The sequence below is a fragment of the Poecile atricapillus genome, chromosome 2 (assembly GCF_030490865.1).
Source record: "Poecile atricapillus isolate bPoeAtr1 chromosome 2, bPoeAtr1.hap1, whole genome shotgun sequence".
Classification (NCBI taxonomy): Eukaryota; Metazoa; Chordata; class Aves; order Passeriformes; family Paridae; genus Poecile; species Poecile atricapillus.
Genome location: NC_081250.1, coordinates 78,635,921 through 78,663,790, shown reverse-complemented (window position 1 = coordinate 78,663,790; position 27,870 = coordinate 78,635,921). Strand labels below are relative to the sequence as shown.

Below are 27,870 nucleotides of genomic sequence, written 5' to 3'. Positions count from 1 at the left end.
GTGAAAAAAATCTAAACAAATAGAGTACAAAGGAATCAGGGAAGTTAACAAGGAGCTAGTGTAGCTGTTAGCCTCTAAAAGGCCATGTGAGGTGAAGAAAAACCCTGTGAAGGAAGCTGAAGGCTAGAATCCTCCCCATTAGTAACCTGCACTGTCTGTCCATTCATAATTGGTAAGAGAAAGCATCTCCAAGATTAATCAAGAAAAATCTCCAAAGGTGAGGTTGATATAAAGGTACTTCAATCAAACAGAAGACAACATTATTAAATGATTGTGACATTATATGCAGGAGCTCAGCAGTGACACCTGCTACGGGGGATGCATCAGAAGTGTTGTCTAGAGTTTGCTTGTTTAGTGGAAGATGAAGCACTTGATAAAATGTTATTATAAATACAGTCTTAGAGCACTCCAGTGGCTGAGGACTTGAAATAGCATCAGAAAATTTCCTCAATATTGATTTCCTGTACAATTTTCAAAAAGAATAGGTGTTGTTACTTCTGTATATATGCATGCTGGATTTTCTATATGCATGTCTATTACTTCATTTTCAGTAAAATGTAATATTTTCCATGTGGAAATACTTATTTTTCTGGGTCAGACAAGCAGGAGTCTATTTCTGAAAGATACTTAACAAAACCTGAATGATCTCGTACTTAATAGTGTATTTTTTGGGCAAAGAAGGAGAAAATGTTTGAGTAGCCAAAAGGGGATGAAGTGCATAGAAATGTTACTGGGATGTTAAAAAACCCATCTTGTTAATTTGCATAATACTTTTAAGCAGAAAATTTTAAAGTAAATGCTTACTAAAAACTTCCTTAAACTGAATGTTACTGGAGTTTGAAATTATCTCATCAGGGAATGGGTGGAAGTTCTATTTTTGGAGGTAGTGAAAACTTGGGTTGGTCAAAGAACTTAAATATACTACAGGGGACTATCTTCCACTGACAGAAGGATGGACAAAATGATCTAATACGTTTTTGGTTTTTTTCATTTCTAACTTTGAATGTGTAGTGAGTTACTGCCAAGAGAGGCACACCCTCTTAGTTGTTCCTCTTTATTTTACTGTAAAACTGAATATAAGCAGCCCAAAAGGCTTTCCTGTTGTTGCTGTTAGAAGGAAGATTATGTTCAAATATAAAACAGTGATCTGTTACTATGTTAAAGCATAAGGAACTCTTGGCTGCCTAGATTTCTGGTTGGTCCGGGTCTTTGTTGTGGTTTTGATTTTAGGAATTTGTTGTTGTTGTTGCTCTTTTTGTTGTGATTTTGGTTTTGTTTGTTTTTAATAGGACTCTAGGCATTATTAGGGGTTTTCAGTCAGTTCCAGTCAGAAGTTGAGAGAAAGCAATGTTAAATGAAGTGTTACTGGCATGACAGTGTTCTGGCAAACCCAGGGAGCCAACAGGAATGTTGACATGTTCCTGGTCAAAGGCTAACTCCTGATTTTGAAGGGAGTGAAAATTATTTTTTACTTTTTCTTCCTTTCTGCTTCTTCCCACATTCTTTTTTTAACATGAATGAGGCGTCATTTCCTCAACAGTATTCAAAGAGATGTTAAAATAAGCTGTGTGTCAAATAGAATAGACATTCCAGTCAGTGTGGCTGTGGTCTCACAAATAAGTCACTTTTAAATTCATGTGAAATGAAGGTTTGTTTCTCTTTATTTAACACTTTTCATTACCATTACAAAAGCTAGATAGTCAAAACTCAGCTAATAATCCTCCTTAAATTCTTATTACAAATTCATGTTACACATTACAGTTTATTGTAAAATTGTTTTGCTCTTTTCATGTAAAGCCTGTCCAGTTCAATTTCTACTTACCCATATTTTTCTTTCTTTTTTGACCTTCTCTCCATGTTCATCTTTGTGTCCATGAGACCGTTTAGTTAAAGTGCCAAGTGTCCAAATTTTGACATCATTGATTTACTTATGGGCATGAAATTTCAGCTTGCAAGCACTGGATACAGGTCAATATTGTAGTTGAACTTTTCCATGCATTTTTTGTCTGAAAATCTAAGTCAGCTTTTTGTGTTTCAAATGTGATCTGTGTCTGCTTTTTGACAGTAATCTGTGCTCACAAAAGGTGTATGGTGGCAATTAATTAATGGGGTTTTTTCCACAGGGAAGTCTTCTTGGTGCAAGAGATGCACAAGAAAGATTATTGCAAACCTTGTCTGAATACCCCTTTCATTTCCCTACCAATACCTGTTCCTGTCTCCTTTAAGATTATAAAAATGGGTTATGAATTTGGATTGGTTCTGAACTTTACTCATGAAATGGTTTCAATACACCAAATTAAAGGTCTATGTCTTACACTATCTTGCAGCTATCACCAGATGCATAAAGAAAAGGGACTGTATGCTTAAAAAGTTACCTTCACCCTCCCAGTTATCTGAGCCTGTTTGATGTTGGAACTGAAGGATGCATCTGAACCAGTATTTAACAGTCACTGATGGATTTTTCTTTCTTTAATTAGGCAACTTTTTGAACCCCCTTATGATCCTGGAATATATGCCAGGCCCTGTGGCAATGAGTTATGCAATTTAATTGCTCCTTAGATTTAAAGTACTTTGTCTTTTCATTTTAAGTGTATTGTCTGATGCTTAACTATGATAGTGTCCACTGTACTTAATGAGAAATCTATCTTATTTTCTATACCATTAATTATTTGTATACCTCTGCTGGTCTCCAGCCATCCATGTGTCTCTCTTCTCTTTCCAGACCACAATAAACTACAGATTTGAAGTGCAATCCATTCCTCCACTCAGTTCTGTTTCTGTTTTTATTGTCAGTATTAGTAATTTCTGCACTAGTGTCTGAAATTTAATTTTTTGGGTTTTCTGTGATGTGTCACTTCATATGCTTTCTAAATATATGGTGCTTGTTCTTTGTGAAGAATATTTAGAAAATATTTAACAGAAACATGGGGAAAATGGTGGAATTTGTTGTTGGGGAAGGTGGTAAATTCCGTTATGGAAAATTTTTCATAATTTTGGAGAAGAATGCCTATTAAAGACTTGCACCTTGGGGCACAGAAGGACAGACTACAAGTAGTCTTGAAGTTCTTAAAGGGCTCCTTCTTTTCCCCTGGGACCTGGGGAGAGTGTGCTAGTGAAGATATCCTGAGGAAGTTTAACACCATGAAGGCTCCTTTCCTTCAATTTAGGAAATTGGCATAAGCACCATTTAGGAAGAACTCTTGCTCTTTTTGTCTGACTTTCAACTGGAGGCTTGCCCTTGGGATGAGCATTTTCAAAATCTTCACGGTATTGCTTTTTTCCCTCTGAGCATTGTTTAGAAGTGAGCAGAGAGTTAGGAAAGGCAGTAGTTAGTACTGAGCACCTAATTGGTGTGATTTCTATCCAAAGGACAGTTTATATTATATTCCAGCTCTACTTGGAAGTGAAATTTGAGGAATAAGGCATGTGCCTGCTGCTAGGTTTGAGAATTGCAGCCCCTTTTGAAGCAGCATCCAGGCTGTGATCTTTTCTAAACACAGGCAGTTCAACATCCCCCTTACAGAAAGAGAAGTCAGATGTGCCTGGGCCTGTGTTACAAGGAAGATACTTCTGGAATTTGTAAACAATGCTTCACATGTGAGATAAAGTTTTCATTAAAATGGGAAACTTCTGTTTCAGCCATCTGCAGATGGGTGTGGTGCTCTGGACTGATGAAGTAGTTGTTGTTTTAGGAGTGTCTTGTGGCTCTTCAGCCTTTCCCCAGGAGCACATGTGAGCTGCAGCCATAGAAGGCAGAACACCCAAGCACGGCTCAGTGTGTTCAGGGCCAGCATGGCCTGGGACTGTGGCCTGAGACAGTGGTCTGGGGTGTAGAGTAGCCTGATCCCCACTGAATAGGATAAGCTTGTGTTTGTCTCTTTCAGGCTTTGTGTTTTTCTCTTTGCAGGCTTTCCCAGGGAAACCAGGGAGGAGTTCCCTATCTCTCTGTGCAACTAGAAAGCTGAAAGTTAAGGAAGGACTGAGAGTTACATAGTCAAAGTCAAGGAACAGCATGGATTTAATTCCTTGCCTAAATAGATCATAATAAATTAAGGGGGAACTCCCCCCCAAATATGTGAAAGCTTCACTGAGTCATGTAATCTGTCCTGGACTTGTCTGGTAATTTACTTGATACCCTCGGGGAGAGCTCTTATTGCCAGCCCTTCAGTTTTAGGGCTGGACTTGGATTTCATTTTTGTGAATATTATAACATTAATTAGAGGTCTGATACTATATTTATGGCAAAGAAAAGCACATTTGCATAGGCTTAATTTATCTTTTCAAGGATTATTTTTGCCTGATGTAATTGAGGTTGGGAGACATGGAAGGGAAGAAAGGAGAAGAAAAAGGTGTAGTTTATATTGTCAAGAGTGCTTTCTTCTTTTTGTAGTCTGTGGTGCAAACCTATCGGAAGACCCAGTAGTATGACACAAGCAAAGCTTCTTTAGTCTAGACTTGGCTTCAGGTTTTTTCCTTCAGTGATTAACATCCTTCTAACCTTCCTTGATGAGAGTTTTGAGAACCATTCTAAAACATGAAAACCCAAGGTTAGGCTCAAAAAGATCACCCAAAGTATACCAAAAGTTTGGACTCAGTCCTGTTTCACCTTAACAAGAAAGATACCGAGTCAGGCTACAAATGCAGAGCTTTAAGAGTTTCTAAACACCTGTCTCTTTGCAGTATAGCAAAGTATAGTCCTAGTACATCGAAGTGCAGTATAGTTCTAGCACATCAGAGACCAGAGTTCTGTTGTTTCCTGCTTAGACTCAAGTCTCTTATAGGACTTCTAAACTGCATTTGTTAATCCTAGGATGTATTGGGACTATTCCACTAGACACTCGGTCATAACTCACTTGTAAATCTTCCTATGCTGCTGCTTTGTCACAAATGATGATACACTTGATGCATGACTTTTGGATGCCTGACTTCTGTAAGGACGGAAACAAATGTTCTCCTTCTGTGCTTGGTCACTTTCCACCTTCCTGCTGGATATGTGGACTTGATGATAAGTGTCTCTACCAGCGGTCAGAATTTCTTCAGCTCTAGTAGTACACATTTGAAAAGTCTTCTGTGCCTGACTGTAGTGATTTTCCCAGTGTTGAAGTAGGCCAGTTTGCAAGCAGTGGATTGGCCATTTAGGCTGATCTTTATTCTAGATGTGTATATAAAGTACTAATTCCAAGTTTTGTGTGGAGGAGACATTTGAATAGACATAAATAAGTAGCTAAGGAATTAATTTATTCACAGTTAAGTGAAAAATTATATAGAAATATAACAAAATCTGCAGTAAGATTATATTGTGCTGCCTTTAAGAAAAGAAGAAAGACAAGTACATTCCAAGGGTCTTTTTGTAATTTTGTTTCTGTTAGTGGAGTGGCTTTAAAATGTACTCACTGGCTTTCATTTAATCCTGTGAATCTAACTTGTTTCTCTCCAGAACACATATACGAATGCAGATAAGCTCCTAGAAGCAGCAGAGCAGCTTGCTCAGACTGGGGAGTGTGACCCGGAGGAAATTTATCAGGCTGCCCATCAGCTTGAAGACCGGATACAGGATTTTGTCAGGCGTGTGGAGCAGCGCAAGATCCTGCTGGACATGTCTGTGTCCTTTCACACTCACGTTAAAGAGGTAAAACTTCTGCTAATTCTGGTGATAACTTCAAGCCTAAACCTGGTATTATCCACTGTTGCTTTCATTGTTAGAACCTTGTCATAGGACACCATGAAAACCTCTGTTACATGATGAGTTTTGGTTTGTAATGCACTGTGGATTGTGGGCTGGGGTAGCATGGTGGTTCTGTTTAAGGATTTTTAAAATTTTATTTGATTTTGATTTTTTATTTTCAGATGCAGCTCTTACCTCCTTCATTGCGCAAGTACACACGCTTGTGTAGTTACAGGGGAGGGAGAATGGTCAGATCAGGGAGCTGGTACAGCTAAAAGTCAGCATTGTGGAGTGAGATACTACGCATTTCTGTTTTTTCTCCATCCAGCTCCCCTGTTGTGTGACCTACCAGACCCATTGTTAGACTGACATGCTTCTGGCAAACAAAATGTATGGCAGAAGCACAAAGCTACCTAAGGCAACCTTGTTGCCCAGAGAGACTTCATTAATTTCTGTGTTTTGCACATTGAATTTTTATCTCATATATTGACAATTCATTGCAACCTAAAGACCTTATCTGATAATGACAAAGGTTTGCCTCATGTTTGCAATTTTTAGTCTTCTTCCAAGGTCACCAGGAAAAAAAAATTCAGTCGCATTTAATTTTCAATAAGATTAGCTTTTTGCTCCAATTCAAAACACAGAACATTAATTTATGGGAGAAGGTGGAACAGGCTACAGGCTACAGAATAAGGACTTCAGTAAGGTGTTTTGGTTTTTGACAGTCTTAGGTTACTCGGTTTCTGGTTTGAGCTTATGCTAAATCTCCCCACTGTTCAAACTCAGTGAAAATATGAAAAGTTTCTAGATCACAGCATGTCCCAGTGTGTCTTCCCTCACTGTACATTGTGAAATGGTCTGTTCAGTGGCAAAGTATAGTACTCAAAGTAGCTTCTTCAGCAAAACCTCCAAAAGGATAAGAGTGGGAGTTTTTGTAAGTAAAACATCTGCTTTGCACTAGAAACAAAAGCTCAAGGCAGTTGGTCTTTGAAGGAGGTCAGGATTGAATTACTTTTTAGACTTACACATGAGTACATAGCTCCCCCATCAGTTTTCTGTCAGATGGTTCCTTGCCAGTACTCTCACAGGACTCTGCTTGTTCAAACAAGATATGAATGCTGTTTCATAAACTGTTCTTAGGGGGCAGCTTTTTTGTTTCACTTTCTCAAGCAAACATTACTGGCCCTTATCTGTTATGAAGGACAGGAGCAGTCAGCTGCTGAAATGTGTTCCTTTTTTTAATATATATTTCTTCATTATCTGTTTTTCTTAGCATCAAAAGCAACAGCTGGAATGGTATTTAAATAGAATACAGTTGGTTGTAGTGACGAAAGACCAAGAGTGTAAAAGGATTTGCTTTCAAAAATGAAAGACTGACTGATATGTGAGTCACTGTTGAATAATTCTGGGCGGCTGATCCAGATGTGCTGGCACATTGCCACTGCTCCCCTAGATAATAATGTTCTATTGAAAAAAAAAAGATATTTTGTATTTTGATTTATTTCTTTGGGAAAATGGCTATTATTTTGAGTCTGTAAGCACACACAACTGTTACTATGGGAGCCTCTTTGCAGTCCAGGCTTCAAAGGAAAAGTACAATGGTGGCTGATGTTGATTTTTTTTTTGTTTTTGTTTTTTTTTTTTTGTTTTATGATGTGAATGACCTTTATACCTAGCAATGCAAGGTATAAATTTTAAAACTACCTATTTGTGTAAGGAAGGATATATTTTTATGTATTTCCAGTCTACTTAAAAAATTTGAGATGGATGAGAGTGTGAGGCAGATGTTTCATATTTAGTAGACTAGTCCTTGGTTCAGGTGCAAAGAAACAGCAAGCTCAAAGCTCTCCTGTGCTTTCTGTATTCTGATCTATTTTCAAGAGCATGTTCTTTGTTATCAAACATGCGTACGGAGTGCTGAGAAGGCATCACAAAGCAGATGGAAGATAAAAATGCCCTAACCTGAACACCATCCATGCTTATTGGCAGGAAAATTGTGTTTCTCCTGCAGGATGAGGGAGGTTGCTGAATAAAACAGTGCATACCTGTAAGCAACATAACCTTTCTGCTGTATTGTGAAGAAATTAACATGCCCGCTTAGGTACTGAAGAGTTCAAGCAGTAGGATAATAGGTTAGTTGTTCAACCAGAAAGAGGTGCCTTAGATGTTAAATAAAAAGAAAAATACATAAAAAAACCCACCAAAACACACAAAAGCCAGCCCCCTAAACACGAACCCATACAAAGCAAAACACCACCAATGCATTTTGCCCTTGAAGTGTTCAGGGCAAATTCTGTCTCTAGTATCTTCTTTTTGTGTTTTCCTGGTTAAAAAAAAATAAAAATAAAAATAGTGGACATGAAGAGTTAAACTCCTGTTTGAGTGTGATAGTTTGGAGGGAGTTGCAGAGCTTAGAAAAGCTGTTTGTCTCAGTTGTTTGAAACCTGGCTCCAGTATCCTTCCAATCCCTTGATTTCTTTGAAGTAGGATGTTTCAGTATATGTTATACTTTTCCCCCAGAAATACCTAATGTTGAATGAATGCTTCTTATTTGGATAAGAGTATTCCAATACCACTTCTCCTGTGTACATTTACATAACCTTTATACCTGATGCAGAATTTGCCTGCAACTTTTCTCAGCTTCCCTAGGAAGCAGCAGCCCTTCAGTGACTGCGCAGTACTCTCACTCTGTTCATGCTGAGTAAATCAGCACAGTTTCTGCTTTCAACAGTGTGTTTGCCACAAAAATCTCTTCCTGAAAGTAACAGCCTTTGCTATCTATATGCACAGAGCAGCTGTGTGCTATGTGTGCAGCAGCCTGTTACGATGCACATGGAGTATACTGTCTTTAGCATTTCCAGAAGTTTCGCAGTGAGGTAGTTACAAGCTGGTAGAGCTCCCTGTGGCTTACAAATACCAAAAAACCAACATATAAGTTCTCAGACTCCTCATAGACTAACCTCAATAGACAACATTTTTCACTGGGGAAAAAAGGGATCTATTCAGAAATGACAAAAATACAGTGTTATGTAATGGTACTGCTCATTTTGTTTAGTGGTGATCTGAGAAAATCAGTTGCTTACTATTTGTGAATTGTGATTACATACTGCTATCTTATTACTGGTTTTAAAATTGTTAGGTTGTGAATATTGATTTTTAGCTCCCATGCATATAGTGAGAAATTCCAGTTTATAAGCCAGTCTCTTCAATGAAGTGATGTACTAAAGTTAAGCTGTGCACTGGCAAGCTTTAAGTTGGGGATCATAAATATCCCTGTCAGGGTCTTTGCATTGGAAGTACTATGTCTTGACAGATTCCGAGCCTGGGGATGGGTAAGATACAACTGAACATCTGAAACGGACCATGGCAACCATGGGAACCCTTATGGCTTTTGTGCCTTTGGACATTTAATAGTATGGCAAGGGATGCGGTGAGAAAAAAATTGCATAGGTAAAACACTTAAAGATATAGTAACAAATAAGCAGTTATTATAAAAGGTTGTGTGCAGAACACAGGAGCAGGAGTCTCAATCTCTCTGTGAAATGTGTCTCAGACTAGAGATGAACAGCATTTTGGTGTGAGTTCAAATTCTTCCATACACAGACATACAGATGTACACACACACTGTCTCCAAAATGGCTCCCTCAGCATCTGGGAATGGGAAGACTGAAATCCTGTCCAAACCAGGTGTTTGTTGTAGTGCCAAAGAGCAACAGATATTTTCCTAACTGGAGTCAAGTGTGGGAATGCTGACTGTATGTGGAAGAAAATTATCTCTTTAGAGCCTGTTGGTTTTTTGCATATAACCTTTTGTGTGTATTCTGACAAGTTGATTATAAAATAGCTCAGAGCACTTTTTATGTATACACAGTATGCTTAATGGTGTTACTAGAAGACATGACTCTTCTTTTTTCCTCTTACTCAAACTAAACTTTGCTCCAAAATAGACTGAGGTAGAAACAAAGAGAAGGGAAGTGGAATTGGCTAGGTTTTCAGATACAAAGCCATCATTGCCAAAGTAATGAAACAGTTGTCTGTGCAAGCTTTGAAAGGAAGGTAGCATAATTTTGAGGGTGCCAGTGCATGGGAGGGCAGAGAAGACCTTGCTCTGGCCACAGTGCTGCACATTCATTCACATCTACCTATGTAGCATGTGTATTTGATTCAAAAAGGTTGTTGATAATAGTCTCACTTTGTATCACAACTCACTTCTGGAAATGCACTTTCCTCTGCATTGCCCAGTATGGGAGGGTGTCCATAGCAGAGCCTTGCACTCATTTTGTCTCGAGTCATTTTGTCCCTGCTCCTTTGGTCCCACGTCCCTCCTGGGAGGGACATTTGATCTTTCTGTGCTGGTGGTCTGCAGGTTAAATGTGCATGTCACTAAAAGGCTGCTTTCTCCTCTGCATGCTGTTTCCAGCAGCAGTGCATCTTTTAGATGCCCTCATCTAAGTGTAAAGGTTTATCCATTTGACTTGTGCATCTCTAATATTTTTATTGTGTCATTATAGCAAAGCAGTGGTCGATGTAACAGGTCTGGTAAAATATATGAAGTGCACTCTGGTCGGTATTTTGATACACCGCTCATCTTGTGAGAGTTGTGGAGGACACTTTTAAATCTGAAATGAGAAACACTCTCAGTGGCTGCACACTCAAGTGTGTAGTGGCTTACTGCTGGTAGGACTGAAATTCAGTTTCCCAGCACAGCTTTTCTTTTGAGTTTTTCAATACTGGTAACTTCTTTGCTTGGAAAAAAGGATGAAATTTAAGTCCAAGTGTTACTGAAATAGCTCTGAGTGCTTGACAAAAGTGAGGCAGAAGTAGGCCTTTATGCTCTATTAAACTATGTATAGACATTTTTCTCTTGTTCAGTTAAAAAATAGGGCAAATGTTAACAGGGTAGTAGTAGTAGATGTAATTTTATGAACATGTGGGAAACTTGGTTTTGCTGCAAGGATGAATTTATTCTGAATTGGAAATTAATTCCTTTAAAACCATAGGATAGATAGGTGTATTTGAAGCTTTTAAAGATAATTATATCTAATAAAAAAAGAAAAAAAATGCAGGCATTTAATGTCTTAAATACCACTGAAAAGGCCCTGGAAGACAAACCCCAGAGTGATTAGCATTTTAAGGTTTTTGTTTTTAAAAAGATGCAATATTTTGTGCACTGAACATCCTCAAAGCCAAAGCTTACAGACAAACATACACACACTCGCTCCTTTCTATGCCTAGACATACTTGTTAGGGAACACCGTTGCAGCATTTGGCCCTGTACAAATAATAGGTCCTTCAACAACTGTGACTGTGGTAATGCATATACTTCAACACTCTGCTGGAGTATGGGGGCAGAAAGAGGAATTCGCAGTTTTTACATGCGGAAACCACTTGCCTTTCTTTGCCTGAGCCTACTGGAAAGGCAGACTGAATATCCAAAAGCCATTATTATAAAAATGAAAAATTAACTTGTGAAAGAGTGTGATGGATATTTTACCCCTAATAAAATAATTCTGTGCTCTTGGGTGAAGTATTTACTCAAAAACAATTGTTCTCTGTTTATATTCAGCAAAATACGGTACGGTCTTATGTAACTGCAGTCTCTCAGGAGATTGTAGAGATGGGATTTAAATGGATAGAGGCCCATGATGGAAACACTGAAACTTCCAGGATGTTGCAGACAATTGAAATAATACCATCTCAGTGACTAATGGCATGCTCCCAAGAACTTAGGAAAGAGGTAGTACAGGATGCAGGCTCATTCAAGCAGATGTTTCTTAGTCTGTGCTATATTTAGAACAAGAAAAAAATCTTCTGAGTGAAACATTTGTCTGTTAGGGATTCAGAATTTTATTTCCCTCTCTAATTTTAATTCTGATAAGATGCAAACAGCAGATGAAAAGAGGAGAAGAACCTCTTTCTGTGACTGTATTGAGTTTTGTATGCAGTCTCACCGTATGTTGGAGCTGTCTTGCTGCTGGATAAACTTCTCACTGAGATCAGAGGACCTCATGGTTTGTTTAGGGATCTTCATGCTACTTCTCTTACAAAGAATAGAAAAAAAGCATGGCTGGAATTTGCTCAAAAGTTCACACGAGAGAAAGTTAATAGTTTTTTAATGATGAGTTTGGGATTTTTTTCCCCCACTGGATTTTTGTTGCCAAGCCCTCTTACGGAATAATGTGTTACTTCAGAAAGTCATTGCACTGTAAAATCTGTAATTCTGCACTGCTGAACATGTATGGGTAAGCTCTCTTCACCCCCTGCTGTAAACTGTTTGCTTTCTTTTGGCTTTGCTGTGCAACCTCATACAGTCTTCAACCTTAATTTTGTATCTGAAAACAAGGTAATTTATGTAATTTCCAGTATATCCATTCTAGTTTGAAAGCTGCAGAGAAGCCAGCTGGCTACTGCCACCCATTAAGAATTAAGCTTCTCTCAGTACATTGCATAAATTTCTATCCAACTTTAATAACCTGACAGTTTTATTCATCTGTGGTGGCTTTATCATAACTTTTGTTTATAAACACCTAGATTATTTTGAGGGGAATATTTCTGTCAGAAACTTACTTGGTGGAAAAATGTAAAAAGTTTATTTGGTAATGTATTAGAGTAACTTCTGCTGTGGAAGTGTCACAGAGCTGTTTAGTCACTTCAGAAATTGCTTAAATTGTTCCACTTTCAACAGTGTATGAATCACAGCTAGGCAAGTAATGCATACTAATTATGCTCCTTTTTCTGCACTTTTCATAAAATGTTTTTGCTTCCCCAGCAGTGGACAATTCAGCTCATGGGCTAGGCAAACACAACGTATTTTTGAGCCCTTTGGTATCTTGGGGGCCGGATACCAGCTTTATAGTGATGGCCTTGCTGACCAGGCACTGAGCCAGTCAGCGTCATGCTCGGTTGTGCTGGTGCCCATGTCCTTCTGCTCGAGGCAGGTGGTGGTGCCTCAGACTGGCTGTGCAGAGGGAAAGGTCTGCGTGTCCTGTGTTGGCTTGGTCTCCAGCATACAGGGTGAGCTCTGAGACCATTATTCGCATGCACACTAACTCACCAGTCCAGCACTTGTAGGTTTTGTTGCTTCTGCCAGACTCCATCCAGTTATAGAAGTGTCTGAAGTGTAAGTGAAGAATAAGAAATGAAGAGGTGAGGTGGATATTTCTTGTAGAGGTCTGACACAATTCAGCTGCAGAAGGCATTGTTAAAAGTTGAAGTGGCTCTCAGACCTATTTTGAGCTGCAGTACAGGTACTTCTAAGGGGTCCAGGGGACAAACTTCATACAGTCTTAGAGACTCAAAATTACTTAATCACAGTTCCTCCGTAGTAAATATCTGTGTAAATTTGGCCTTTTGTAAGCAGCACAGTAAGCATGGAGTGTATGTCAGCATGTAGAGCCAGCCATTGTCTTCCAGGCAGCATCAAGCACATTGCAGAAAACAACAAAGTGTTGCTCTCAAATGCCTGTATCTGCACGTTTGCAAGCTGTACTGGTTGTGGGTACACACCAGCTTGTTTGGAAGGTCTCTGACTTGATGTCCTGTTTTTATGGCTCAGGCATAATATCCTCTGGGCACTGAGTAAAATTTTCAGGTTGTCTTTTCAGGCTTCTTGCTCTTAAGTTTAATTCGTTTCCCAGGTAAAGTTGCGTTCCAAAGTGCGCATTTGGAAAAAAAAATTTGGATGCTGCATTGGGTTATGCTGGAATGAATGTTGACGAGTGCTTCTAACCCACTTGCTAAGTTCTATTGATTTGTGGTCCTTTTAATAAGACAGACTGCTGTGCTGTGGTGTTTACAACTGTGGAGTTGCATTCAGGTTTCTGACAAACATTGTCTTTGAAGCATATGAGAAGTCTGAATAACAGTGTGTATGAACAGACAGTTCTGGTTTGGGGAGGAGGGGGTAGTGGATTTGTAGAAAAGAGTCTGGTTAAATCTCATTAGTTCATCCCAGTTGTGAAAACTTAGCCTATAGCTTGGTTTACTCAAAACCTACAGGAGACATGTAAAGCTATGAGATACCAAAACTGGCATTTGATTTTAAAACAAAGTTTAAAAGGAATTAATTAATCAAGATCTGGAATCGTTCCCTGAGTTTTCTATTTTATGTAGTAGTTAGGAAACCGTTATGATCAGAACATGCATTTACAAACAGCAGCAGGAAATTACTATTTCTGTAGAAAACGTTTAGCAAAGGAATAAAGAAAACATTTGAGTTTTCTCTTTTTTGAATTTAAGCCAGTTTTGATTTCTTAGTTATGTATTTTAACAATGTTAACCTTTTAATTAGGTTCAAAAGGTCTCTAAAATTTTCAAAGGCCGAGATTAAAATGTCATCAAAAGACCTTAATACTTCTGATCAGGTCAGAGTTGCTCTTTTGGGATAAAAAACAAACTCTTATCCTTGGAATAGCAGCAATTTGGGATGGGATGGTAAAATAGAGAGGAGGGACCAGTTTTGAATGCTTTCTGTGAGAGCAGCTGTTCCAGTGTTATGTTGGTGCTGCTTGTGGGAGTGTTGCAGGACACAGCCTTGCTCCTGCTGCTTTTTTTTCAGTTCTGCAATAGATAGCTAATGGTTTGCTGATGAGTGACTTTCACACAGAGCTTAGGATGCAACAGCTTCCATCATGAAATTGTGGAAAAGAACACTGTAGGGTTCTTTATGTGACCAGCAGTGATACCTGTCCAGCATATAGCTAGGGATTTTTGTATAAGCCGTGGTGCATGGGAATTTTTGAGAAGGGATGTGTGCACATGTGAAGCAGGAAGGAAGAATGTCAAATTAACTGGTAGAATTGCTTATGATGATTTTTGTTGTAATAGCGTGAAACTGAAATCAGGAGGGCAAACACCAACATGATAGAACAATAAGTTCTCACATCTGATTTGTCTTTGTATCTTGTTTTCTGAAATGCCTTGTCTTTTTTCCTTTTCTTGAAAGCCACGGAAAAGTGTTATGTTGGCTGTGTGCAGTGTCAGCCTGGCAGTGCAGATTTGATGGTGGCTACAATACATCTCCCTTCCTTCCTTCCTTCCTTTCTCCCTTCTCTCGGACAGTGTTACCATAGCATTTCTCTCCCAGTGACTCTCGCACAGAGCTGCAGATGGGATTCTCACTATGAACTCCGTGCTGCTCAATCAGATACGCTCAGTTCTGTAGAAGGAAAATGGGGAAGAAAGGGTGACTTAGCAACACGGATAAAGCTTTCCTGGTATTTCCAAGAAGCGAAAACCTTTTTTGAAACAAAGGCTTGTTTTCATTAATATGAGGATGGGTTATTTCTATGAAGAAAAACAAATCCTCTTTCTTCCTGCCACCTCAGTCTGTTTTCTCTTGTCCAGGGGGATGAATTCAGAATAGTTGACTGCCTGATCCTTGGGCTTATGTTTCTTGGTTTTTCCACTTTCCTTTAGTTGTGGACGTGGCTTGAAGAGCTACAGAAGGAACTGCTTGATGATGTCTATGCTGAGTCTGTGGAGGCTGTCCAAGACCTGATTAAACGTTTTGGTCAACAACAACAGACCACTCTGCAGGTTACAGTCAATGTCATAAAAGAAGGTGAAGATCTCATACAGCAACTAAGGTAAAACAGATTTTTATTTAAATCTCTCCTTATGTTCATCTGATGTTCTCTGAGGTTCTTTCTATTTTGAGGGTAGAGATGATGAGTACAAGAAATGACCTATAAATAAAACTTGTAAATATTAGGACTACGGTGATCTTTCATGCTGTACTGATGGTCTCTAAACCTCTGTTTACAGGAAGCTCAGCTTATAAACACTGCTGCCACAAGAAGGAGATTTTGTTGACATAACCCACCTTTTTGATAGAAGCAATTATGTGTTTTTGTAGTCTGATATGCAGGGCTCCCCACAGCAGTTTGAGTTCTGAGTAGCAGCTCTGTTATAAAGAGATACTTGAGTTTGTTTTGCAGTCTGATAAGTAACCTCATTGTAGTAAGAGCCAAGTTTGTGGTCCATTTCATTCAAAAATGATCTGAATAAAAAAATTTGATTCCCAGCTGCTCTGGTACGTGTCTCCTTTGCTTCAGGACATTAAAAAATCTAAATTTGCAGGTTTTATACTTGAGTAAAAGACTAGGTAATTTTTGTAAATCAACTAATTTTGATTTCCTTTCCTTGCCAGGAAGATTCAGCAAATAGTTATCATATGCTGCTTCCTTTTCACAGTGGAGGTGTTTGTCTCTGGTTTTAAATTTTATACTTTGTGTAAATAGAATTTACACGTTGAATTGGGCAAAAAATGAAAGTAATTCATTTCCTAATTTTTTTTTTCAAGTACTAGAACGTAGTTTGGCTTTTTATTTACAAAGATGTACAAACTTAGCTTTCATACAATATGGTTTGCACCTACTTTATCTGAAGCAGGATTGTATCTTGTGGTCATGTATAGCATCCAAATTGTATGGGTTTTGTTTTGTGGTTTTTTCAATAATGCTCTTTTTTCTTTCCTCTCCCCTCTCTCTGCTTTGAATAGAGATTCTGCCATTTCTAGTAACAAGACCCCCCATAACAGCTCAATCAACCACATAGAGACAGTCCTGCAGCAGCTGGATGAGGCCCAGTCTCAGATGGAGGAGCTTTTTCAAGAACGCAAGATCAAACTCGAGCTGTTTCTGCAGCTCCGCATATTTGAAAGAGATGCAATAGATGTGAGTGTTTGCTTTCAGACTTGCACTGCATGCACTTCTCCTCTTGTGTCGGAATGTTTATGCTGAGATTGTGTAGCTGCATTGTCATGTGGCTCAAATGGCTGGTAGACTTCATTCTTACCTGAACTAAGGCTTTTGTCCTGTATGTGAAAGTGTCAGAAGAGCTCAGTACTCAGCAGAGCTGAGCTTTTTGATTGGCTCTCAGTGCATCTTTAAGCAAATGTTGGTTAAAATCTTAATGCACCAGTTACTTCATCCACTGAGTTTTGTCTGAATATCAAGCTACCTTGATATAACTAGTATGTCTGCAGTTAATATGAATAGGATTTGCAAGATGGTTTTGTACAAACTGATGCTTTGTGGTAATAACCCTCTTCCCTTCATTTTCCATGTCAGCATTCTTTTTTCTAGTTGGCAGCTACGAGTGCTATTTGGAATTCTGTCTTAATCACTGGGAATGTTCTATGGGCTGTCATTTTTTAAAAATAAAATTCTCTTCCACCTCCGAAAATAATTCAGTAGTAGTTGTAGTGCTGCACCCTTGCAAACCTTCAAGAAGTTTTGAGCCTATCTAAACTTCGAAGGGGAGTTGCAGCTTATCTGTTGAAAAGTTTCTGTTTATATGCAGGAGGAACATGTATACAAACAGAAATGAAACTTCACAGGGAGCTTATGTTAGCAGAGTTGCATTAAAAAACTTCAGCTAAGTTCATGTGACTTCTACTAGTTATATGAACAGTACTTGTGCTGTACACAGTGACTGAAACAGGTTGGTGCCTTATAAGATTCAGGGTTATTCATTGGTAAATGATCCTGTTTGATGTATAACAACTTACCTTGAGTTCTGAAAACCAGGAGTTAGAGTGATAATTTTACCCCTTTGCTTGCATGTAGTAAAAGCTGCAGCTGTTGGTTATGAATGTGAGAGTAAAAGAGGCAGTCAGCAAAAAGCTTCTCAGATTTTTAGTGATAGTGTCTTGGGTTTTTAGTATTTTGGTTTGGGTGTTTTTTCCCCCTTCTGAAAATCAGGATTTGATGTCATGGCTGAAGTCTGGCTTAGCTAAGCACAGTGTTAGGGGCAGTGCAGAAATAGGCAGAGACAGTTCCTTGATCCTTACCCACAGAGGAAGTGAGAGTGTGTGCTCTACAGTAATAACAGCTCTGGTGTAAAGGAAGACTAAAAAAGTTTGGTTTTTTCAATTTTGCAATTCACGCTGGTCTGTGGAGAATTTTTCTAACTATGTGAGAGTAGCTTTTGTACTTTGATCCTGTGAGAGGAGCTGTCTCACATATGCTTAAAATCCTTGCAGGAGTGACTAGCAGTGCTTGATGTCTGTGAAATGTTCTCAGAACACTTTTTTTTGAAGGAATGGCATCTGTGTGGGACAGTGCATACCAAGAAAATTAATGGAAGAATTAGGATAAAGGTTTGAATGAAGTTCGCTATTAAGTTGATTGCTGTCTGTTGTAGGTTACATAAACCAGGATTCTACAGTAGCAAATGGCTGGTTGCAGGAGCCCTGCTTTGCAGATATGTTTTAGTCCTTCAGGACAGCATCTCCATAGGTAGGAGTACTTCTGGTACTGCTAACTGGTGATGCCCATAGGCATCAGAAAGTTGCAAACCCTAACTTCATACAATCACAGAATAGTATGTACTGAGTTGGAAGGTACCCACAAGGATCATCAAGTCCATCTCTTGACCCTGCACAAAGCATCCCAAGAATCAAACCATGTGCCTAGGAGTGTTGTCCAAACACTTCTTGAATTCTGCCAGGCTTTCTGCTGTGACCACTTCCCTGGGGAGCCTGTTCCAGTGTCCATCCACTCTCTGGGTGAGAACCTTTTCCTGATATCCAACATAAACCTCCTCTAGAGCTCTGCTTCATGTTGTTTCCTCGAGTCCGGTCACTGGTCAAGAGTGAAGATGTTGGTACCTGTCCTTCTACTTCCTCTCATGAGGAATTTGTAATTGCAATGAGGTCTTCCCTCAGCCTCCTCTTCTCCAGGCTGAACAGACCAAGTGACCTCAGCTGCTCCTCATACGGCTTCCCCTCCAGCCCTTCAGCCTTTTTGTGGCCCTCCTTAGGATTCTTTCTAATAGATTACTGTCTTTTTTATATTGTAGTACCCAAAACTGCACATACTTGACAGGTCTTGCTGTATCTAAATCTGACACTTGGCATGCCTTACGTTTTGCCACATACAGCGTAAAGCAAAGTATCAGTTACCTTGTTGAAAGATTTGGTATAATTTCTCTATATGGCTTGGAAATAGAAAACATGCTTGTTTTAGATTGACAGAGAGTCCTTCAGGGAAGAAAATGGCTCTGGCTACAAAGGGACTTCAGCAAAATGTTGATTGTTTTGCTGTCTCTGTACCATATCTTCTCTGCTTCTTTAGCAAAGCAAGCTTCTCTTTCCCCTCTCCCTGAAGGCAGACATCTGTTCCAAAACTTACAGGAAGAAAATGTGGGGACTAGTTCCAGGTCAGTTGTTTGAAAGCAGAAGCTCAGCTGAAGTAACTTCATAATGAGGAGGAGTCAGATGCCAGCCAGGAATTTGCAGACCTTGTTTTGACCTTCTCCTCCCTTCAGGATTTTGTGTGACTGGTCCAGTCATTTAAGACTTGGCTGTAGGGGCAGTTCAGTCAGGGGAGCATCCCGTGAGGACAGCTTTTCTCAAAAGCAGGTAGTGTTTCTAGCGTCTCTTGCTGCTTGCAGAATTACACAGGCTAAAATGGGACAAAAGGCTCCCCTAACACTGCAGGGTTATAACCATTAGCATAACCATGCAGCTGTTCTTCTGGAGACAGTGGTGAGATTTGGCAGGGTTAATGCCCTTCTCCTTACTCTTCATGTATAATTTGCTGATAAAATACTTCATTTCTCTGATGATAAAAAACTTAATTTCTTTTATGCTTCAACTTTCCAGTTACTCGTGCTCTTCTGAAGTTGGTAAAACTGCAGTACTGTCTCTATTTTGTCCCTTGCTCTTATAAACTTGACCTTCTCTATCCTCAGCATGATTTTTAGTGCCATTATTGGTGAACTCGTGGTTGCTTGTTGAAGGACTCCTTTGTATAAAGGCAAGAATGAGCAAACTAATGTAGGTGAAGATTCCCTTGCTAGTATTATTAGGAGCACGAGGAAGGTGTGTGTGAACACAGCCAGTGGGATGGTAACAGTGATGGCAAAGTACACAGTCTGAAATGTGCTTGTCTCATCTGTGTCTGTAACATTTTTGCCTGTCTGTAACTTTAATGCCTTGAGGCCTATGTCAGGGCTTTACATAGAGCATACCACACACTTTTCAGCTCACAGCTTTATCTCAACTCTATTTTTGGATCATACTTACAAAATGCCTGTTAAATCACAGTGCTGAGAAGATGAGGATGCAAAATGCTGGGGTATCATAGAGACCTATCTCTTCTCCCATTTTTGTTTTCCCTTTTTTTTTTTTTATTTTTTTTATTTCTCTCCTCAGCACATAATATTTGCTAGGTTTCAGTTGGCACCATGCATGGTAGACACTTCTGAGAAGAGACCTGTGGTTCTTTATTTTTTTCCCATTCAGTGTGAGTGTATTCTGTATTATACCCTGCCTTGTTTCCTCTCAGTGTTCCCTTTACATTTAATAGAATGCAGCAATATCAGGCAGCTCAAAATCTGCACTGGGAACTTTTAGAACACATGGTATGGTAAATTGTTAGCCTGTGTTTATGCTGGGTTGTCCATTTCCTGGGAGCAGTATGAATTTGTGATTCAGTTACTTTAGATTTCTATTAGTCATTTGTTCTGTTTGTTTAATGCTTATTGTCTTGACAAAACTTTACAAGCAAAATGGGAGCCTGCTTGCTTTGAAAGTGCTGTCTGTAAAGCAGAACTTTAGGGGAAGCACTGAAGAGTGTGGGCAGGGAGGGCTTAGTGAATGCTATTTCTGTATTAACTCTGCCTTCAGATTTGCACAGTAGGTGCAGTGGCTGATATAGACTTGCACCATCTAATTACTGCTGATAAAATATGACAATTACTGCCCTTGTTAGGAAAGTTCTTTATGAACCCACCACATGGTCATTGACTACTTACCTTTTGAGTCAGTGTGGAAACATGCTGGCATTATTTATTTGAATTGTGGGGATCCTGATCTTTTAAAGGGGAAAGAAAATGTATTAGCCTTGTTCAGAGTGTTTCAAACTGCTTTAAACAGTATGTGTGCCACAATCTTAAGCATAGGGTTGGTTGTACGAAATAGCATGGGAAAAACTATAATTCTTGCTGGCTGTTTATAGCTGTTCTTTGGAGGCACGATCAATGAAACCTCTTGGCTGATGCGACACAGTTTTGACCCCTTGAAAACAGTTGTTTTCCTATCAAGTAAAGGGAATCTTAGGAGCTAGTGACTACAATCTATTTCATTGTTATAAAAATACAGACACAGCCACAGCAGTGTCATATTGTGAGCTTACTGTGTTTTTTACTTTAGTCTCACTTGAATTCCTAGTAAAAGAGATAAAGTTTGGCATCTGTGCTGAAGGGAGATGGACTGGCTTTCGTTTTAAAACAGTGTCATAAATGTGCCATGTTGAATCTTAATCCTTTGTACAGTGGTGTTTAGAAAGATGGTGTTTTGATGGTGGAGTTTGGCAACCTTTTTTTAATGCTCAGATTTCTGTTTGACAAAGTCCAACTACAGATATTTTTTCAGAGTAACTTTTGAATGTTGTTAACTGACCTGGATGAAAATAAGATGGTAAATCTGTTTTCCTAGAACTTCCCTAATTCAGTGGATGAAGAAACAAACATTAGATGACCTCCACTGCTTTTAAGAATAAATGAACACAGAGTTTCAGAGAGAAGCTGGGAAAAGCAGAGCTGAGATGCACAAGAGTAGAAAAGGGGGGTAATTGAAAGTAAGCAATTTCTCTGTCTGTCTGGACTGTCAGGAAGACCTGAAGTTTCTTTTAAAAGTTCAGGTCACTTAAAAGAATGTGAAGAGCAGAAGAAGGTGATGAGACATGTTGGGCATGGACCAAGTAAAAAGGAAATGAAGGGAACTTGTTAAGGATTTTGTGAGAGGTGAAGCCTGTTTGTGTGTTTAGAGGGAAAACCACTCTATATATGCCTGAATATGTGTGATGTTTAGAGCACATGGAAGATGAAAGGAGCTTCAAGCAGTGGCTGAAAGCCTTGTCCTGTCTGTCTTCCTGAATACTTTGGTCATCAGCTTTTTTTTTTCAGTGTCACCCTTGACACTTGAGTTTCTGCCTGTTTTTACTTCAGCAGAGGTAGCTGAGCAGGTTTCGGGATTGCAAATAGCTACCTTAATAGTTTATAATCTCCCATTATGACATGGTGTAAAACTTGAATACTTGGTGAATTGAGTACTATTTTTTGCTGAACACCTCTAAAACAGGAAGTAACTCACTGGTGCCACAATTTTAATATTAATTGCTTGATGTGTCCATTTTTTTATGGGATCATGTGAGCAGAATGGAAAAATCTGTCTTCATGAGAGATTGTAGAAAACTATAGAAGTTTTGTACAAAAAAATTAACTTTTATACCTCTCTAATTCTGCTTTTTTTCTAGAAGGCGTATTTTCCTAGTATTTCTCATGTCATTTAAATGTCTCACTAACTTTGGAGCTGTTACAGCCACTTGAAAAGGGGTAGTGCCATCTTTCTTTTGCTGACAACAAATTACTTTGGTTAAGTATTTATGCACGTAGATACTTGATTGCTAATGCCTGTTAAGTCAGGTCCTCTTTCTGTTGTGTCTTGCTGCATAAATAGGTTCTTTCCTCTTATTTAGCACCATTCACATAATTTTGTCCTAATATTGAAATCGTAGAACACTGGAACTAAGCCGTACTTGTTTTTTGACATCTATAATTTTACTTTCCCAATGAACTTCAATAGTTTGTGCCAAAACTGTGCCAAAAATTCTGGAAAAAAATTTGATTATTGGCTTGAAGGATAAATGTGTTAGACATTTTGAAGTAACTGATGCATCAAATCTATGCCATATGAACTCAACTCACAAAGTTAATGCTTTGATAATGAGGATTGTATGCACTATGCAAAACCAGTATCCTAATTAAAGGAATATTTTACATTTCGGATAGGCTTTGCAATATCATTTGGAAAATACACTTGTCTGGACAAACAAGGAGAACTTACTGTTGTGACACATGTTAAAAAAACACAAAACTTTTTTAGTTACCGTTCTTCGGACATCCTACCATGAAGAATAAAATCCAGAATTAAAATGTGAAAACTGAAGTGTAGCTGAAAAATATAAGCAGGCAAATTTAATTCTGACATTGCAGTAATATTGTAATAAAGTATGCTTTTTGGTTTTGCTGGTTCACTGAGTACCCAGCCTTTTGTGGTAAGTGCTTCTCAGTTGTCTGGCAGAAATCAAAGGTACACGTGACCTGATGCTTCCTGCCCACAGAGGAGTGGAGCCCTTTCTTGTAAAAGTGCTCAAGATTGGCATATTTGTAAGATAAGCTGGCTGTGGATATGTGAATTACTACTTGGTGCAGTCTGAAGAATTAAAAAGGTGTTCCAGATCCACATTTTCCTTTAAAAGTGGAGATAAAAATGCATTAACTTCATCTGTTTCACAAGTAAAATGCTGATGGAGTACCTTCCATAAGGCAGGGGTACCCACAGTGTTGCAAGCACTGGTTGAAGAACTGTAGCATTTCTCAAAGAGTTTCTTTTGGATTATTTGCCAAAATTTAAAGTCCATACTAAGACAGTCTGTGTCTGAACCATGTCAGATTTGATCAGTGATGTCAATCAACAATGAGCAATTTGAGCTCCCTACCTCAACCATAAGTGCAACACTGGAAATAAACTGTTTTGTGTTGTATAATGGGTAATTGAACATGGTCTCCTTCCTTTTTCCCCCAGATAATTTCAGACCTTGAGTCTTGGAATGATGAGCTCTCTCAGCAGATGAATGACTTTGACACTGAAGATCTTACAATAGCAGAACAGAGGCTCCAGCATCATGCAGACAAAGCCCTGACCATGAATAACTTGACCTTTGATGTCATCCACCAAGGGCAGGATCTGCTGCAGTATGTCAATGAAGTGCAGGCATCTGGTAAGATGGCTCCTTCATGCTATTCTGGGCAGTGGCTTTCTAAGAATCATCCAGTTGTCTCTCCATGGGATGTGTGAAAATAACAAGGATGCTGGTTAACTGTAAACTGGAGACACGTGGACTCCTTTATACACAAATGTCTCTGTGATGTTCACAAGAAAATACTGGTACTACAGCACATAATGCCATCAGAGTTGGCAACACCTGAAGGTGTTTAATTTTTAAAGAAAGGGATTTCACTCAGGAAGACAGTAAAATTAGAGTAAGTAAGGGAACGTTAGTTTTATAGGTAGTAAGATCAATACAGTCAAGCAAAGGTTTTCAGCTTTCAAGTAATGTCTTTCTTTTTTGTTCTTTATGCCCCTTCATTTGATATTTTTCACTGTATATGGTCGCATAGGGTAAGTATTAGATGTTTAGAAAAATCCCATTTTGCACTTCTTAGGCGTGCAAACACTTATACTTGTGTAAGCAAATGCTCCAAGGATTAGGTTGGAGAAGTAACTAGGAAATTGAGTGTAAAACAGTGGAAACAGGCTGTTTGTCTTTGGAAGCTTTGTGAGTCATTCCTAACCGGCCATCCCGACTGCAGGTGTGGAGCTGCTCTGCGACAGAGACGTGGACATGGCCACCCGTGTGCAGGACCTGCTGGAGTTCCTGCACGAGAAGCAGCAGGAGCTGGACGTGGCGGCGGAGCAGCACCGCAAGCACCTGGAGCAGTGTGTGCAGCTGCGGCACCTGCAGGCGGAGGTCAAGCAGGTACGGCCCCACGAGAGAGAGCTCTGCTCCCAAAAACACTCACAGGAAACGACCCCCTGCTGCATAAAGTCTTTCATTGGGAGAAGGGGAGGACTTCAATCACCTGAGAAACTTCATCCTCTGTTAACATTAAGTGCATTTTTTTAACTTGCATCACTAGTCTGTTGCAGTCCACAACCTCAGGATCTCGTCCAGAGAAGCCGCAGGGTTCTGGGGACCAGCATGGAACACCAACGAGATGGGCTCCCAGTTCATGAAACCATTTATTCAGCATGGGAACAAACTCAGGTCCAGAACAGAGAGCCCTGAACAGAGGCTGAGCAGGGCTTTTTGAGGGACAGAACTCTTGAAGGTCTTCACCTTTGAGGGTGGAGTTCAGCGTCAGGGACCACTAGAAACACGAGGGAGAAACCCCCAGGGACTCAAACCCAATCAGAACACCTGAGCCACCCTTCACAAGGGGTTTGGGGTGGGACAACTTCATCCAGGGCTCACACTGCCCATCCCCCAACACAGGGGGTCAAAATTCACACACATTGCTTACAGCCATGCCTCTCCTTTAACAATGCTTCTCTGAAACTAACTCTTGGCCTCCCTGAGGCACTTCACAACACCAGTCAATACTGCTGCATGGATCTAGAGCACAAGACCCATGGCAGCAGCTGAGAGAGCTTGGGATGTTTAGTCTGGAATAAAGAGGTTTCAGGGGAGACTATATCACACTCTGCAACTACCTGATAGGAGGGCGTATGAAAGTAGGGCTTGGATTCTTTACCGAGGTAACAAGTGATAGGACAAAAGGGAAAATCTTGAAGTTGTTTCAGAGGAGGTTTAGATTAGATATTAAGAAAAATTTCTTCACTGAATGGGTTTTTAAGCACTGTAACAGGATTGATGGAGGCACCATCCCTGAAGATGTCTAGAAGACATGTAGATGAGACACTGAGACACATGCTTTAGTGGTGGGCTTGTAAGTGCTGGGTTAACAGTTGGACTTGATGGTTGTAGAGGTTTTTTCCAACCAAAATGATTCTGATATTCTGTAGATGCAAGTCAAGTATTTGAAGTGTAGAGTGATTTGAACTAATGTTAAACTCATGCTTTTACCATCTGTATGGTGATGGACAGCAATGCTCAGTCACAGTCCCTGCACACTGACCTAATACTTCTGGGTCTATTGTTTGAAACATCTACAAATAGTGATAACATAATATCTATGTAGTTTATTTTCCTCGAGAAGAAAAACAAAGTTTTACTTCTCCTGGCAATAAAGGAGCTGGTTTTGAGGTCTTTATCTGGTAAACACCTAAACCTTTGGTGAATTTGAGATGTGGGAAAATGCACTGAAGTAGGTAAAAGTTTAAAAAAGAAACATGACACTAGAAAAGGTAGGAGTTTTTTGATCTTGCTCACAGTTGGCAGCCCATGGAAGTCTGCTATAGTCTGTTGTATTACTGTAAGCAATGATGAGACTAAGTGACAACTCCCAAATGAAAGGGGTCCAGCTAGGACTAGGAGACGTGAATAGAAAGTTCCCAAAGTATTTTCAGGCAGTGCTTGATTGCTCTACAGTAGTAGATGCGAAGTTTCTATGTGGTCTTTGAATTAAAGGAATGCAAAAAACTGATAGTTGTCTGCTGTCAGTGCAATATATAGGCATCAATCAAATACCTGATATGCTATTTCAAGGCTTTGCATATTCTTCTGAACTGTGCTCTGTCTGCCTCATCTTGGTAAGTGCAAGTTGCAAATTCCTCCTTTCACATGAGTAATGGTTGAGATAAAGTTGTTGCAGATCAGGATAGTTTCTGTACTCAGTTCAGTTGCATTGAAAAAGAATGAAGGAAAAGAGTGCACATCTGCATAGGAAGGAAAAAATTAAAAGAAATAATGCCAGCTGAGGCACTCTCATCCCTTTATGGTATGTCAGTAGGTTTGGGTGGGTTGGGTTAGTAAGAAAAGAAAATGTTAGTTTCCATGATGCTGAAATAGTATTCAGTAAAAGAATAGAATATAGCACTTTGGTAATATTTCAAAGAGACGCTAAATAGTTATTATACTGCGTGGTCCCACAATAAAGTGAGTACTTTGGTTGACTAGCTTTGTTTGTATGCAAGTTAAATGTTATAAGAAAGACACAAAACCTATGTCTGAAACAAATGTTCTGTATTTTGGCAGAAACAGGCAGATGATGAACATCATGGATTTTAGGAGAATACCCTTATTGCACTTCGTATGTGATTTGTAGATCCTTCTATTAGAAATTTCTGACTTGTTTCAAACCGGTGCTAGCCCTGACTAAAACTGAAGCTAAAATTTATATTCCTAAGAAAGTACTGGAAAAGTTTATCTTATATTAAAGGTGTAGGTAGTACACTAACACAGCTAACTGTCTTTTCTTGGTAGACTGGGATTTGGAAGAAAAAAGCATATTCTATTTTGTATTTCTAGAACACAAGTGGAATTTTATGTTGAATTAAATGCCATAATATGTGTGAACCTTCAGACAATCATGCATGAACATGTAGCTGACAGAAATGTATTACTTTTCCAGATTTTATTGTACAGATTCGCCTGCAATATTTGCCCAGCCTGAGGCCTGAAAATCAAATGTAACTCAATCTGAATGTTAATACATTGTCTCATAGGATTTCTTTTGAGCCCTTTGGAATGCTTTGAGGCTAGTAACTCTTAGTTTTGTGATTTCAGTTGCCTTTTCGGAAAACCACATCTGATTTATTTTGATTTTTATTAAGCTTGATTGAGGAAGCATGATCTTCTCCTGTCTTTTCTGCACTGAGAAAAACTTTATAGGTCAGCAGGTTACAGCAGGAGCTTTACCTGAGAGTAAAATGAAGTGGAAAACCTCCTCTTCAGTCTGTTTTGTTTGTGTTTTGTTGCCTGAAGCAGTGACCATGTGGTTTTCCTGTTCAATTATTGAGATTTTTGGTTAGATTTATTGTTGATGAACTGGGTGTAAGCATATTTATTATGAAGATGAGCTATCATCTCCATAGCAAGAATTCTAACAGTATTTCCATTTAAATTCTTTCTGCCAAAGCAACATGACTGCTCTTGTATTTTCACACACACTCATGCACACACATGTATTTATATAAAGTACATAAAAATATGTAGCTTGTATTCATGTGACGAGGTTAGACTGCAACATTGCAGGAATTTAGGCAAACACTTGCAAAGATTCTCTTCCATCTCTTCCATACTAGGTAGTGAAACTTAGTGCTTAGTGAATTTTTATCAAATAAGCACAGAGAGTAGACAAAAACATTCGGAATTGCTTCTTCCTTAACTATTGTGCCAGTTCTGCTTTGTGGCATTGAAGTTTTGTATGTCAAGCCTCAGGACTAGGAGGAAGCAGAAGAGCCAGAAGACAAACAGGTGTTTAAAGAAAACTTGCAAAGAATTTGCTTGTCAGCTTGATGTGTAATAGGTGTAGAAAGGGCAAAACCAAATAGAAAATTACAGTGTAGAAAACGCATGGAAGACAGGGGGAAGAAAATGCTGACTGAAATAAAGGGGACAGCTGTATGTGGGGAAAACAATATGGAAAGGAAACTTTTTTACAGGGCAGGGACATATGAGTAGGTGGAGGCAGAGCAATTATGAGAATGTCTGTCTCATCCAGAACTCCAG

The 27,870-nt window shown here is 39.2% G+C and overlaps 1 protein-coding gene across 2 annotated transcripts in view; it reads left to right on the top strand.

The window, feature by feature from the left end:
- The window catches only part of TRIO (trio Rho guanine nucleotide exchange factor), a 244,569-nt gene that overhangs the window by 106,379 nt on the left and 110,320 nt on the right, over positions 1–27,870 (top strand). For both annotated transcript variants that reach the window (XM_058830459.1, XM_058830460.1), the window contains exons 11-15: positions 5,438–5,629; positions 15,083–15,252; positions 16,167–16,341; positions 23,262–23,457; positions 24,050–24,216. In XM_058830459.1, the coding sequence (XP_058686442.1) occupies positions 5,438–5,629; positions 15,083–15,252; positions 16,167–16,341; positions 23,262–23,457; positions 24,050–24,216 (900 nt within the window). The remainder of the gene's footprint in view (positions 1–5,437; positions 5,630–15,082; positions 15,253–16,166; positions 16,342–23,261; positions 23,458–24,049; positions 24,217–27,870) is intronic.